Raw genomic sequence first — 15,005 nt, 5'->3', positions numbered from 1 at the left:
TTTGATTTGCTGCAATGAGTTTATTGGAAACATGGAGAGAGACAAAGACAAATAGGCAGGCAGCTGAATCATTGGCTTTTTAGAAGCTTCTGTAGGCACCCCTGGAAGGAAGGTGCTCTCCTTTCCTGGGGCAGATCCCTCCCACAGTTATAGGAAACCAGCAACAGTGCGGGCTCCCCTTCTCTGTTCCCAGGCAGAAGTACATGGGCAGACTCCCTGAAGTGCTGACAGGCAGATGTTGGGACCTGCCCTGTGCCTTCAAGTTCGGGGAGAAAGGGTCAGACAGGACTAATGAATCCAGCAAAAAACAGGCAGCAGAAGAAAAGGATGACTCCTCAAAAGAACAAACTATTAGGAAAGGTCAAGGAAAGAGACCCAGATAGGCCCCTGCCCATGCTTGACAACTAGAGGCAAGCGGGCAGGAATAGCTTGCAGTATGCACATCGTGGGGCTGACTTGGGAAGACAGACAATAGTGGTGTGTTTGGGTGGCTCAAGGTCCTGGCTGCATGGAGGGTGGGAGTGGGGAACCATTGCTTGCAGCAGCTGCAGCCTCCTAGCACTTCTTACAGCTGCTGGTGCAGGCGCTGACCCCGGCGCAGGGGGCACAGGCATTGGGCATGCCTACCACCACATTGCCGCTGCAGGGTGCACTGCAGACTCTGGTGTTGACAGCAGGAGAAGTACCAGAGGCACAAAGATCGCCACAGATGACGCCACCTCGGGAGCTGCTGACGCCTGAATGCGGAAAAAACAGGCAGTGGCCATCAGGCAAGGCCATGGCCAGGCAGTTTTGTAGCAAGCACAAGTGCCCCCTTCCCAAAGGCCCTCAGGCCACCCCCACTGAAGAAGGGGACAGCTGGGACTACTTACACACATTGACAGAGCCAACGCCCTCACACAGCCTGTGGGAGAGGAAAGGGAACAGGTCAGTGCCATGGAAAATTCACAGGGACCAGCAGCCAGGTGCAAGGTAAGATCTGTGTCCTTCCTTTGGGACACTTTCCAAGAGGGAGACACAAGAAACAGCTAAGCCAGGAACAAGGCACTGTAGGGAAGACAATCTGGAGACACTGTCTGAGAATACCCTGCTCTCCCCTGCACCTGGAATCTTAACTGCCCTGGGCCTGGGTTTCCTTACTAGGAAAATCTGCTCCAATATTCAAAGCACTGGGTGACCAGCACACTGAGTACACTTAACACTGTCAGCTGCTATAGCTTCTGCATTGGTCCCAATTGAATTATAAGTGTGTTTGAGGGGAGCAGAGGGAACCTCCTAAATCTACTCTGATTGCTATTCCTGGAGTGTAGGCCTAGAGGAGGACAGAAGTTTTTGTCTGTTGTCCCCACTCCCTAAAGACAACACCTGACTCAATAAATAACTGATGTATGAATGAAGGGGATTTTAGAACCCATTTAATACAGGCTCAGAGGCTACTACAACAATTCTCTCATTTCACAGGTGGAGAAACTGAGGCCCAGAAAGGAAATGACCAATGACAGCAGCAGGACTAGACTTCAGGCCCCCTGACTCCATGCAGCCTGCATTTCCTCCACCACAACATTGTCTCCTCAAGGGAAACAAGCAGAGTTGCCCAAACACACAGTGAGTGGCAGAGTTGGCCAAACAGGCCTCAGACAAAGGAAGACTCCACATCCACCACCAAATAAACCATCTCTTATCCAGGTTTCCTAGGTGACTACACCAAAGCTTCTGCCTTAATCCAAAAGGTTTATGTGGTGGGTAAGTGGGCCACACAATTTCCAGTGCTGTCTCCATGAGTCTCTCCAACTTCCAAACCCAGACTTGATTATAACTACACTAGGGAACTTTTCCCTTATGGAGCCTCCCAAGCCCCATCACCCACTCACTGCCTCTGAGTTTTCCAACACAATTCCTTGAGTTTGTTGGAGGTCTTACCATGTCATCACTTAGAAATCCAGGTACCAAGCCTGTGTTCCCCATTTCCCCAATATACAGGATGCTCCTTCAGCATCCTACCTCTGCCACCTCTCCCAAGGCCTAGGGCCTGGATGACAAGAGAAGGACAGCTCTAGGCATGACCAACTGACCAACTAAATGAAACAAATCCAGCACAAACAATGAGCTCTCATTCTGGAGAGTTGTCTTCAATGGCTGGAGTTACATAGCTGCCCTCCAACCGTCAAAAGGCTAAATGACCAGTGTCTTCTTCCCGCATCTCTGAAGCAAACAAAAAAGTAAAAGCCCTGAGTGCGAGGCAGACCTGCTTCAAGGGGCAGGTCTCTGACTCTGTCTACCTCAGTCCCACTGCTGCAATGGACCCACTCTGAGATACCCATTGTAATTACAACAGATGAGTGGGACCAGGTGGAATCTCCTATCTGAGGAACAGATTATGAGATACAACTGAATTCCAGAGCAGGAGATAGGGCTGGACCAGGGTCAGTTGAAGAGAGCTGGAATCCTGAGGAACACAGGGAGCCAGGGCTAGGAGAGAAAATGCACCATGCAAGGAAGGTGACCTCAGGAATTTAAGTAGGTTTTACGAGAACAGAAATCACAAGGCAAGTCACAGCTAGGGCAGGTGACAACTCCACAACAGGGGCTGAGTAAGAATGAGAAATTCAGATGGGGCTAGATCATACTCAAAGGACTTACACAAATTTCCTGTACAGTTGCAGGGTGGTGAGGAATGGAAACAGATGTTGGTGATGTCAGAAGTAGGAGAGAAGACAGGCACTCTGAAAACCCAGGCAGAGCTGGGAGAGTCTAAAAAAACAAAAAGCCCACCTCTGCTCCTCGCCCTCCAGCAGGCGCCTGTAGGTGGCGATCTCGATGTCCAGGCCCAGCTTGGAGTTCATGACCTCCTGGTACTCCTTGAGCAGGCAGGCCATGTCCTGCTTGGCCTTCTGCAGGGCCTCCTCCAGCCCTGCCAGCTTGCAGCGGGCATCGTTGAGGGCAGCCTCACCCTGCTGCTCAGACTGGGTCACTGCAGTCTCCAGCTTGGTGTTCTGGGGGCCCAGGAAAGAACAAAGTGGGTTATGCTTCATGGATTTCCAGGCTCATTACCTGGATGTGTCCAGGCTCAGCCACCCAATTAGAAATATCCCCAAAAGAAGGCTTTGCCCTGGTTGACCATGACCAGGGACTGTAGTCAGACAAAAAGAATGGAAAATGCATGGTGGGGTTTAGACAGGGCACACGTTGACTGTGCGGCACTGGGTGGGCCCCCAGCCTCTATGATTTGGGCACAGCTGAGCCATACCTGGCACTTGGCATTCTCAATCTCAGCTGTCAGCCTCTGGATGATGCGGTTCAGCTCATTGATCTCCTCCCTGGTGCGGCGCAGGGTCTCCCCATGCCGGATCACTGTGGCTTTGATCTCTTCGCACTGCAGGAAATGAGAAGCTCATGAAGCTCAGAAAGGAACAACCATCCACACCTTCAGGACATCATTGAAAACTATGGAAGTTCTATAGTGCTCAGCTTGTGTAACCACATGGCAGCCCCACTACTCCAATCTGCAAGTTGTCTGCCCTTTTCCTACCATCCTTAGAGATCAGAATCCTAGAATTTCCTAATAGATACATCACATCCCTTTACGGACACGTCTAAGAAGTAGGTGTCCTGAGCCACTCACTTTGGTGCGGTACCAGGACTCAGCCTCCGCCCGGCTGCGGGTAGCAATGTCATCATACTGAGCCTTGATCTCAGCCACAACACAGTCCATGTTCAGCTCCCGGCTGTTGTCCATCTTGACGATGACAGAGGTGTCTGAGATGTGGGACTGGAGAATGCGGATCTCCTGCAGGAAGGGGCCCAGAGGAAGGACAACCAAGTTATGTGGGCTCTTCCCATCCAGCGGTGCCTATAATCCCTTGGCTGCTGTGCAGCCCACCTCCCAGGTTTGAAGCTGAAACCCCAGGATGAAATATAGCTTTCTGCATAAAGAAGTCCCCAACAATGCCCACTTCTCAGATGCTTGTTTCTCAAACTCTTTGGGCACATGTGAACCTAGGCTACTTCCCAGAAGCAGCATGACCCAAGTGCTCCCCAGGGGGCAGACTGGCTGTGGGGACCTGTGCATGTTCTCAACCACATCAAGCAAGACTATTGGCTGCCAGGGAAAACCCTGGACCAGGCGTGGCCAAAGCTGTCTTGGGCTTTGGAGGCCTCTGCTGTACCCCACTGGCTCGAGGGAGGACACAGGATGGCTTCTCAGGCACAGCTGATCCTGAGGCCTCACCCTTTTGCCCTCTCTGCACTGACCTAGTTGTGGGCTTCCATTCTTCTTCCTGTTCCTTCCTTCTCCTTGCTCCCCTCTAGCCTGCAGTCTGGGCTACCAGGAGTCCTGGCTCCTGCCTGTGGGGTTTGGGCAGGGATGGGGACCCTGTCAGAGCCACATGTGTGCCCACCATGGCCGTGAGCCACTGACCTCCTCGTACAGCCGCCTCAGGAAGTCCATCTCCTGTGTCAGTGCCTCCGCATTGGCCTCCAGGTCTGACTTGTGCAGGTAGGCGCAGTCCACGTCCTGTGCAGGTTGGCAAGGGGCTGTGAGTCCAGCTTCCCCAGGGTGCTCTGGGGACCTGGCTGCAGTGTGGCAGGCCAGAGGGGCAGGGTAGAAGGGCACTAGGGCTGGGCTGGCTTCAGACACTCACCTTCTTCAGAGCTACAAACTCGTTCTCTGCTGTGGCCCGAAGTGCAACTTCTTCTTCATACCTGAGGTGGAAGGGAGGGCAGGCCCTGTCTGCACCGCCCTGGCTTGGCTATGAAGCTGGGCCTCATTCCCGGACCTGCCCCTGCTCCTCTGGCCTCCAAAGGAATGGGCAGGCCATGGAGAGGTGGGGTGCAGGTCCTGGTCCCGAAGGTCTCCGTTTTCCTCTTTTCCCTCTGAGCACTCTCTCAGCACCCCAATCTCACTGTTGGTAGTAAGGTCCCCTCTTCCCCCATTCCTCTGCTGCACTTGAACCAAGAGAAGTAAATTACTTTGTAACTGAACATCTACATGCATGCCTGTGCTATGTCTGCCTAGCGGTGGACTATAATCCCCCAAAGACAGGGACCAGGTCTACACTGGGCCCTGGTCTGCTAACCCCCAGCCCAGGGTCCTGAACTTTGACAGTGGAGTCCGAGGGACTAGAAAATACAAATTGCTCTGCAGAGTTTGGAGATGGAGAATAGGACAGAGCAATAGTGATCTGAACTGATGCAGGGAGAGCAGTTCAGCCTCCGTCTCCTGGCTTCTGACCATTAAGGGCCTCCTGGCTGTGAGGAAGTGGGGGAATACAGGGATCCCAGCCACGGATCTGACACTCTTTGGGCTCAGGGAGGTTCCACTGAGCCTTCCCCTGAGTTGCCCCTGGGCGGCACACTCACTTCTTCTTGTAGCCCTCCAGCACCTCCTGCACGTGGTTGAGCTCCGAGGCCAGCCTCCCACCATCGGCCTCCACACACTCAGCCTCCCGCCTCAGCGTCTGGATGTAGCCCTCAAACAGTGGCTCCAGGTTGCTCTGGCAGCACTCGCGGTTCTGGAAGAACTGCAACTTGGTCTCCAGCAGCTTGTTCTGCTGCTCCAGGAAGCGCACCTGCACACAGAGGGGGGAAGGACAGGTCAAAGGGTGCCTACTGCCCCGAGACCAGCTCTGGGAGTGATTGTGGGAGGTGGACTCCAGCTCAGCAGGATGGAGCAGGGGTGGGTTGTGGGCTCCAGGCAACTTCTGCTGGTGCTGCTCTCAGGTGAGCTGAGTTACCCACACAGCTGGGGCCAAGTGGCACACGTCAAGTGGCAATCGTCAGGTGTCACCCAGAGCTCAGCCCCCTCCCTGCAGCCAGTGAGGCAGGAGCCCCTCAGGCTGTGCACACAGACTCAGATCACAGAATGGGGTGTGGGGAGGTCACAGGCCATCTGGGGACAGCTCAGCACCCTGGGCCCTCTCCCACTGTCCCTCGTGGTCAGGCACCCCTACCCTTCACAGGGAACACAGCCCTTGACCCAGGGCTGCCTGGCCTCCCTGGTACCACCAGCAGCAGCAGCAGCAGCAAGCACATTGCTCTGGGACTTCCTGCAGTCTAGTCTGTGTCCAGCCCAGCCTGGCTGCACTTTCCCCACAAGCTCTGCTTCTGTCTACTGTCTGTGGTGCATTTCTGGGTCTGTAGTGCCCGTGTGCGTGTGTGTGTGTGCGCGTGTGTGTGTGTGTGTGTGTGCGCGTGCACGCACGCCTCTCCCCTCAGAGTGTGGTCTCAGTGAGGCAGAGGTCTTTCTGAATCTGATTCCCTTCTCTGTGTCTAGCCCTGGTGGTGCCCAGGAGCAAGGGTTCAGGAAGGGTGCGGTGCAGGTCACCCACCTTGTCGATGAAGGCAGCGAACCTGCTGTTGAGGCACTTGATCTGCTCCTTCTCCTCGTGCTTCACGCACTGCGCATTGGGGTCGATGTCCAGGTTGAGGGGCGTGAGGAGGCTCTCGTTGACCGACACGCTGGTGATGCAGGGCGGGCTGGGGCCGCAGATGCCCCCTGAGCGGTAGCCAAAGCTGCGGCCGCAGGAGCCGGTGCGGTAGGCCCCGCAGACGCTGCGGCTGCCAAAGCCTCCTGAGAGGCCGCGGTAGCAGGAGATGCCGCGGTAGGGGGCGGCGGTTATGCAGCAGCGGCCTGGCCTGGGCCCGCAGGAGGCTGAGGCGCAGCTGAAGGCCCGGCCACCACAGTAAGATCCACAAGTCATGGTGCTTTTAGTGGGGACAGGAGACTCTGACTTGGAGACGTCCAAAAGGCTGGTGCAGTGGACGTGGGTTCGCTGTTTCCTTCATGGACATCTGTAGCCCTTTTATATACATGAGAGCCACGTGACCAGGAGCAATTAGAAGCCTTTATGGGCTTGGCCTTTTTAGCTGCTGTCGTTCCTTTCTAAATGTGTTTAATTGGTGTCTACCTGAGGCCAGATGTTTATGGTCCTTTGCCCTAAACTGCACAATTTTCTTCAAATGGCCAGCTCACCTCCCCCACACCCAGCTCACCTCCTAATACACAGAACCTTAGGGGCTGGGAGACACTATAGGCTGTGATTCAGGTTCATAGGAGGAGGGGGGACTGTGCTCTGGCCCGCCCATTTGGGGAGGTTGGTGTTGGTGTCCCTGATGCTGAATGGGCCAGCACCGGAAGGTTGGGCCGGTGTGAGATCAGAGGATGCACAGCTTGGGCTGTGCTTATTGGTTTCTTGAACCTAGATGATGGTCTCTTTCTACAACTCGGTCACCCCCACCAACTCTCTCTCCCTCTATCTCTCCCTCTCTCTCTCTCTCTCTCTCTCCCCCCCTCCCCCTCTCTCCCCCTCCCTCCCTCCCTCACTGCTTCCCCCATTCCTCCCTCCTCCCCACCTCGCTCTCTCCTCCAGGCGGCTCTTCCCACAATCACACATATGCTTGCTCACAGATACTCATCTGCACCTCAACCACCCTCTCTGGCACCCAGATCAGGCCACCTTGGCCAGCCTGTTCCGAGAGGAGGCAGTCTTCCCCTTCAGGATCTTCCACCAGGCTGTGGGAGCTGGTGCGCACTGGCTCGCTGGGCCCAGGAAAGCCCAACAATTACATCAAACAAGGCCCCAGCAAGGTTCAAATGTCTGCCTTTCACCTCAGGCTGCTGTGTTTCCTCCAAGGCCTGGAGTGGGCACCACAGTTATGAATCCGTATAGTGTTTGCCTCAGAGTATGAAATCTAACAGAGTGGCTGTTACCCTGAGTCCTTGATGCTTTCTATGCTAGATACCCTGAAGCCCCTTCCGTGCACAGAAGTTGGTCAATCACCTTGTCAGAACAGATCCATATTGATGTGTGCTATCTATCCAGTGTGGGCCTTGAACTCACAAGGGCTGGGTAGGGAATAAGACACTGCCCTGCCCAGCTCTGGTGACCTGGTGGTAAGATGCTTCCCTCTTCTGGGAAATGGGTTTAGGGTTTGCCTCCCACTCCCACCTGGGAGATTCACAGAGGTGTGTGCATGATGAATAAACTCCAGAGCACAGTGGAGGTGGCTTTATCATAATCTTCAAGGGACAGTTAGCCCTGGGAGCCCTCTTCAGAGTTCATGTTGTGGCCCACTGATATGAGTGGCCAGAATTTAATTTTACTAAAATACATTAGAACAAAATCAAATAGAGTAAAATAGAAAATATCAGAGTATATTTTATTGTTTCACATCCATAACTATTGTTACATGGCCTTTTGTATATGACATGTATGTATAGATGTATACATTCAATCACTGTAAAATTCTTTTTTTGACAGGGTCTTGTTATGTCATTCAGGCTGACCTTAAACTCACTATGTAGCCCAGCCAGGCCTCGAACCAAACTCACGGTGATCCTCCTGCCTCAGCCTCCCCAGTGCTGGGGTTACAGGCATGTGCCACCATGCCCAGCCTAAAATTCTTTCTTAATGCAGTGATAAATTTAAAAATGGAAATACATAGCATATCATTGGAGAATACAGACCCAGATCTCAAACTTCCTATTTTCAAATTCCAGTTCGGCCACTCTCTAGCTGTGTCACTTGAGGTAATTACTTAACCTTTCTGTACACCATTCATGATTTGTAAAGTGGAGACAATAATTTACACAACCTCATAAAATTGTTATAAGGATTAAAAGAATTAGTCCATCTAAAGCACTTGGAACTGAGCCTGTCATACTCTAAGTGTTTAATCATAATTTGTTTTTGTTGTTGTGCTGTAGCTATATTGGCAGGATTGATGGGATATATCCACCCATGTTTCTAAACCACTTATGTTCAATTACTATTAATGGTACCTATCCTAAAGGACTAGTAGGAGAATTAAATTAAAAAATGCATAGGCAATACTTAACACAGCATCTGGCACGTATAAAGTATTCAATAAATGTTTTCTACTATTATTCTACCCTGTGGGCCTGCCAAGGGGAAGGAAGGACTGAAGCTTTTCACCAGATTATTCTCTTTGTCCTGGAAAAGAACCCAAATGTCCCTTCTTTAACCCTCAGTCCACCTGGACTGCCCCAGGGATGGTCCATTGAGAAACTCTCATCTTAGGCAAAGAAAAACTGTCACTAGTCCTTGAGCAATCACACTAGTAGAAAAGAAAAACTTTGGATAATCTGAAAAGCTAGTAATGTGTGACTAATTCATAAATTTTTATTAACAGACCATCAGAAAACCTTAGTCATGAATCAAATAGTATCATGTTCACTCATCTTGCTTTTTGCCTGACCCTAAAACCTCCTGATTGGTTGGTAGCCAGGAGATAAGATAACATGAAGCTGAAGGTGGAGGATGTCGCCTTATAATCGACCTGACTATGATGGAACTCCCAAGAGAACAAGAGAAGGCAAGCTTTCACTGCAACTGGAGAACTAGGAGTTGGAGTTGAGGAAGAACTTCCTGGAGGGAGGGCAGGTAGCCCTATTCCTAAAAGAGTTCTGATTTGGCTTTTCCGTTTAGGGAAGCTTCATATCAAAGAAAACAACCCCTCTGGGCTGGCCACCTTGTTTGTGGAGACAGGCTAAATGGGAAAACCTTCTGTTCTGAACATTGGTTTCTCCTTTCAGTCCAAGTAGACCTTGTTTCAAGGGATGCCTGGAAAGAATGAGAAAACTGGATAGTTCAAGATTAGGAAGTTTTTGTTCAAAGTTGCCTTGGGTCCGTCCTACTTCTGTAGAAAGTGCTGTGAGGCACATTCCCCAAGATGCATGCATGATCCCCAGGAATAGATGCCATCATATTCCAGTAGGGGCATTAAGGATTCTGTGGCCCACAGCCCCCAGCAGTCTGCTGAATGCTGTCTTAATTTGGGAGTGGGAGAGTTGCTAAGAGAAGGAAAGAGACATGGATCAGAGCTCCCAGTGTGACAGGGAAGACAGATCCATATCCTTGAGAAAAGCCAGAAGTCTGGAGAGGGCTGCTCTTTGGATGTACCACCAGACACTGAGGAACACAGTACCTACTGAAGTGTACTTTCTCAGACAATGTGAGATGCAGCTGGGCTGGGAAAAAGGCAAGGAAGGCTCCCAGTGAAGGGTGAGGATGCAAGAACAGTGTCAGTGAAAAGGTGTGCATGGAGATATTTTAGACAGCAGGACAGAGTGAGACAAGGCCAGGGGATGGACAGCAGAGGCGCCCAAGGGCCCTTGCAGGAGTGCAAGAGATCATGAGACTGTGACACTAGAGAAAGAGGAATTAAGCCACTTGAGGCAGAGACCTGGGAAGCAGGGCCAGTCTCATCCCCAAGACTTGAGACTATTTGAGACCGCAGGCTGTGAGGCAGACTACGGGGTCCACATCTGGAGAATGAAAAACATCTTGTGCCAGGCTTGTGGATGTCCAAGGGGCTGTGGCCTTTCTAACCTTATAGCTCCTGCTTTCTGTAGCAGGTGCAGGCCAGGTTCCAGGGAGGGAAGTTGAGGGGTGGCCGAGTGTGGCTGGTGAGTATTGCTGACCTCAGATCCAGTCACTAGGTGGGGTGGTCGGATTGGTGAGCTGGGGAGAGGGCCACATCAGAGCCTTGCCTCCTCAGCCAACACAGGCTGGGACACTGGCCAGTTATCCATCAGAGCTCACCAGAAGAGAGTTCCATTGGGCAAAGGGGCCAAAGGCCCTCGTGGGAAGCATAAGTGGGACTGGAAGGAGACTCAGGAGCTCTGACAGATGAGATCCATCCCGCCAACCAGGCTGAGCCCTTCTGCCTCCTCCAGGTTTTGTCCCTACCCTGAGAGAGTCCATTGATAGAAATCTAGAGCTGGGGTTGCTCACCTCCTTAGGTGAGCCTGGACCTTGCTCTTGGTGTTGTGCCTCTTCCCCCATTGACCTCCTCCTCGGCTTTTCCATTCCTGGAGTGCCCCCACACACAGTCCCCCTTGTCTTTTTCCACTTTTCCTCCACTGTCCTCCACTTCTATCCTCTTCCAACTGTCTCCCCAGACCTTCTCCCTTTCGTTCTCCCCAGCGACTCCCTCCAACCAGCCTCCTCCCCTTTTACCAAGCAGCGCCTCAGAGTAACAGTCTAAATAAAACCAAGCATCTCCTTCTGCCCCTTTCCCTAGAAAGTCCCTCTCATCCACACCTCCTTCCTTCTCCAATCCAACGCTACACCCATCTCCACTCTGCCCCAAGGCCTTCAGGACCCTTGCCTTCACTTGCTGGCTCACTGTGGTCAAGGGCACATTCATTCCTCCTTAAACCCTCAGTAAGAAACATCGCCCTTCCCCATCCCCACCTCCAGCACAGGCTGCTTCATTTGGTCCCCACCCCATCCTACCACAAAGCTTTGCACAATTAGCCACCAAGCTTTGTTGGCTCCATTATTCAGCGTTTAATATGTAGCTGGTACTCACTTTATTCATTCAACAAATATTTACTGAGCACCTACTATGTGGATTAAATCTACAAATAAAATATATATACACATTGATATGTTGCAGGGTTAGCATTTTGCTTCATGATTTGGATACATGCCCAGCTTTTCTCTACCAAGAACAAGGGTGAGTTCTCCAACTTCTGGCCCTGAACTCTGAGACCACTCTGCAGGGCCTTGAAGAGGGCACGGGGAGAGATGAGTGTGTGTTTTTCTGTTAATACAAATCAAGCACACCAGGCTCTGAGTACCAACTATCCCTCACTCACACCTGAGCAAGTCTCTTAACGTCCCCAGGCCTCAGTGTGTTGGAACACCAACCTTAAGGGTAATTGTACAAATTACATGAGTTAAAGCATGAGAGAATCTTAGGATGGTATTAAGTACAGAGTATGATGAACATCAAGACATATAAAGTTAGAGGGCCGGGGATTTAGCTCAGTGGTTTTGCTACCTGCTGCGCAAGCACAAGAACCAGAGTTCAATCCCCAGTACCAAAAAAAAAAAAAAGGATATCCAAGAGATATGAAGTTAGAATATTCATAAAATAGTTTTCTACACTAAAAATATACTTCTTGTAAAATACACCCTAGAAAAACTCTTTCACAGATGCAAGAAAAGATATGGAAAAGAAACTTCAGAAATATTTCTCAGCCTATCAGGATAGAAAGGTGAAAATGACACAGAGCAGTTATGGGAAGCAACCTTGGACAAAAGAAACCAGATGCAAAAGAATACTACAATATGCTTCCATTTACTTATATGAAGCTCAAAAACTGGAAAACTGCCAGGGGCAGTGGCACACACCTGTAACCCCAGCTACTTGGGAGTCTAAGGCAGGAGAATCTCAAGTTCAAGGCCAGCCTGGGCAACTTAGTGATGTCCTATCTCAAAAGAAAAGGGCTGGGGACTGGGGATGTAGCTCAGTGGTACAATGCCCCTGGGTTTGATCCCCAGTACTGAAAAAAAATTTAAAAATAAAAAACAGAAAACCAAACAATATACCACTGAAGAATATAGACACTATTTCTAAAACTGTAAAGAAAAACAAAGGATAATTAAACATAAAATCCAGAAAGTGGGGGTGGGGGGGTGCCATCCCAGGTCAGGAAGGAAGAAGCAATCTGAATGAAGCACAATGCCTAAGAAGCTCCTAAGAGATGTGTATGCTCTATTTCCTTCTCTAGGAAATAGATGCACCACCTATACATTCTTCTGTGTGTTGACATAATTTTGTGTATTAACTTTACACTTCAGAACCAAGACCATAGAGCGGTGGTTCCTTCAACACAAGATTTTTCACTTAATGTCCTTTTAGGTCTTGAAATATTAGCAGCAATTAATAATTCCTGAGGTTCACATTTGAATTTCTTTATATCCTGTTTCAAATTGCTTCTTGTGTCTTAAATGTTGCTTATCAAGCGCTAGCCATTAGTAATTAGCTCATGTAAATGCATGGCAATTTTATAAGGACTTCCACTGGCAGAAAAGGTAAAGTGTGTGTGAGATGCACTTTGACTCAGCACTCCTAGGGACACCCAGACCACTGGTTGGCTGAGGACATGGTGCTCAACTGTGGGACGTGCCCAGAACTGCAGATGAAGAGCTTCAGAGGTGCTGCCCAGCTGCCTGGAACGCTTAAAGTGACAGGAGGTGCCCCACTCTCCCCTGGGATAAGCAGGTGGCTGAGGCAGCCTGTGACCCCTGTCTCACTGTCACAGGTCCCACTGCGAATGTCTTCACAGAGATGTTGGACCCTGCTGTCTCGTTTCCTCCTTCTTGCTCTTTTCCCCTCAGCCATGCCTCCCCCTCCCCACGGCTGCTCTGCCTGCCCTGGCGCAGGTGCTGCAAGCCCTGGCATTTTTCTGCTCTTTTCTTCCCTTCAGTTTTTGGCTGGTTGGTTGGTTGCTTGGTTAGTTGCTCGGTTGGTTGGTTTTTGTTTCTGTTTGCATGTGTTCTTTGGTTTGGTTTTATTTGATTTGGTTCAGTTCAGTTCAGTTTGGTTCGGTTCGGTTTGGCTTGGTTTGCAGCACTGGGGATCTAACCCCAAGGCACTCTGCCACTGAGCTACATCCTCAGATTTTTTTATTTTTTTGAGAAAGGGTCTCACTAAATTGCCCAGGCTGGCCTCAAACTTTCTATTCTCCTGCCTCAGCCTCCTGAATTCCTGGGATTACATATGTGCACTGTTGCACCCAGCCTTTCTCCTCAATTTAGTGCAAACTTCGGTACTTTATGAAATACTTTTTCTAGGACCTGTTCCATTAGGGGTAGGGGTGTTTCATGAGCAAATAGGATATAGTATAATGTATCAAAGTAATTACAGTACACCAGAAGCATACCAGCAGCTAAGCTTGACGTCTTCCATCTCCTTCCTTGTCCTGCAGGACTACACCCAAAACAGCTTCCCATTGCCCACACCCTATACACACCCCACGGCCCCTCCTGATCTAACCATCCCAGCCCTCTCAGACTCTGCCTGTCTTCCTTGGACTGACACTTCCACCCTAAATCTACAAATAGCCTTGCCTAAACAACTTATTCTACCCTTTTAAACTTTTCCAGGGATTAGGAGATGCAGGAGTTATCAAAGCTTATAGGTGAGAAAGCAGTGCATTTCCTGGCTCCACTGCTAACCAACTGGGAGACTTTGGGCAAGTTATTTAACCTCTGAGAGCCTCAGTTTCCTCATCTGTAAAATGAGGATAAGAGTACATACTTTATAGGATTAACATAAGAATAAGTATATAACAATGATCACAACCAATAGCAAAGAAATACACTCTTATCAAAATAGGTTATACATTTCCCCACAGAGTTCTAGTTGTAAGGAGAAAAACATACAATGTAATACTACTAACCTGACATTTTGTGCTTCCTAGACTGATACAACAAGAATTACATACCACCTCTTATGAAGTATTCTGTCCAAAAGTTGTAATTTGAAACTAGTCAGGCCAGTGCTAACCAAAAGAACCTTATGAGATGGTGGAAATGCTTTTTATCTGTACCTTCCAATAAAGTAGGCACAAATTATGTGTAGTAATTGAGGATTCACATATGGATAGTGCAACTGAGGAACTAGATATTTTATTTATCATTGATTTAAATGTAAATAACCACATATACCTGTTGCCTACCACATTGTACAGCTTTAGATCTAACTTTCCGTGTTGTAGAAAATACAAGGGGGAGAGCCACAGGTTAAATCCCCTATAATCTATTTTTTTTAATCCTAGGACAATTGGAATGTTGAGTATGGAATGCATACTGAGTGGTTCTTTGGAATTATAGTTAATTTTCTTGCATGTGAAAATGGCACTATCCTTATTCATCAGAAATGTGTGCTGAAGGGGCTGGGGCTGCAGTGTAGCCCAATGGCAGGGCATTTGTCTGCTCAAGGTCCAGGTTTCAAACCTCATTCCACCAAAACAAAATCAGAAATATGTGCTGAAGTGTTTAAGGATTATATGCCACACTTTCTGAAACTGCCAAATAACTGGGCAAATGTGACCTAATTATAACAACTGTTGAATTTGGAAAGAATGTCTATTAGCCTTTGTTATATTTCAACTCCTCTCTGTTTGAAACTCTCCTAATAAAACTTGAAGAAGACGTAAAAGATAAATATCTAACAACCTGCTGACTGCT

At 49.6% G+C, this 15,005-nt stretch overlaps 1 protein-coding gene across 1 annotated transcript; it reads right to left on the bottom strand.

The window, feature by feature from the left end:
• LOC101701592 (keratin, type II cuticular Hb6) lies at positions 1-6,772 on the bottom strand. Its single transcript, XM_087199939.1, has 9 exons — positions 6,327-6,772; positions 5,359-5,567; positions 4,641-4,701; positions 4,418-4,513; positions 3,623-3,787; positions 3,248-3,373; positions 2,773-2,993; positions 873-904; positions 1-737 (listed from the first exon to the last, which is right to left on the bottom strand). The coding sequence occupies exons 1-9, from the start codon at positions 6,696-6,698 to the stop codon at positions 556-558; spliced, it is 1,464 nt and encodes a 487-aa protein (XP_087056065.1). The 5' UTR covers positions 6,699-6,772; the 3' UTR covers positions 1-555.
• Between the last annotated feature and the right edge of the window lie 8,233 nt (positions 6,773-15,005).

This window comes from Heterocephalus glaber, unplaced genomic scaffold (assembly GCF_053883595.1).
Source record: "Heterocephalus glaber isolate CG9 unplaced genomic scaffold, H.glaber_assembly_v1.0 deba00001733, whole genome shotgun sequence".
Lineage (NCBI taxonomy): Eukaryota > Metazoa > Chordata > Mammalia > Rodentia > Bathyergidae > Heterocephalus > Heterocephalus glaber.
This window is presented reverse-complemented; position numbering and strand designations above follow the sequence as displayed.

What these genes read in the sequence shown, in the direction of transcription:
- LOC101701592 (XM_087199939.1), bottom strand. Translation starts at nt 6,698, where the DNA reads ATGACTTGTGGATCTTACTGTGGTGGCCGGGCCTTCAGCTGCGCCTCA. An exon ending in AGTTTGTAGCTCTGAAGAAG is followed by an intron (nt 4,514 to 4,640) that starts GTGAGTGTCTGA and finishes CAACCTGCACAG; the next exon opens with GACGTGGACTGCGCCTACCT. An exon ending in CGTTGGCTCTGTCAATGTGT is followed by an intron (nt 738 to 872) that starts GTAAGTAGTCCC and finishes TTCCGCATTCAG; the next exon opens with GCGTCAGCAGCTCCCGAGGT.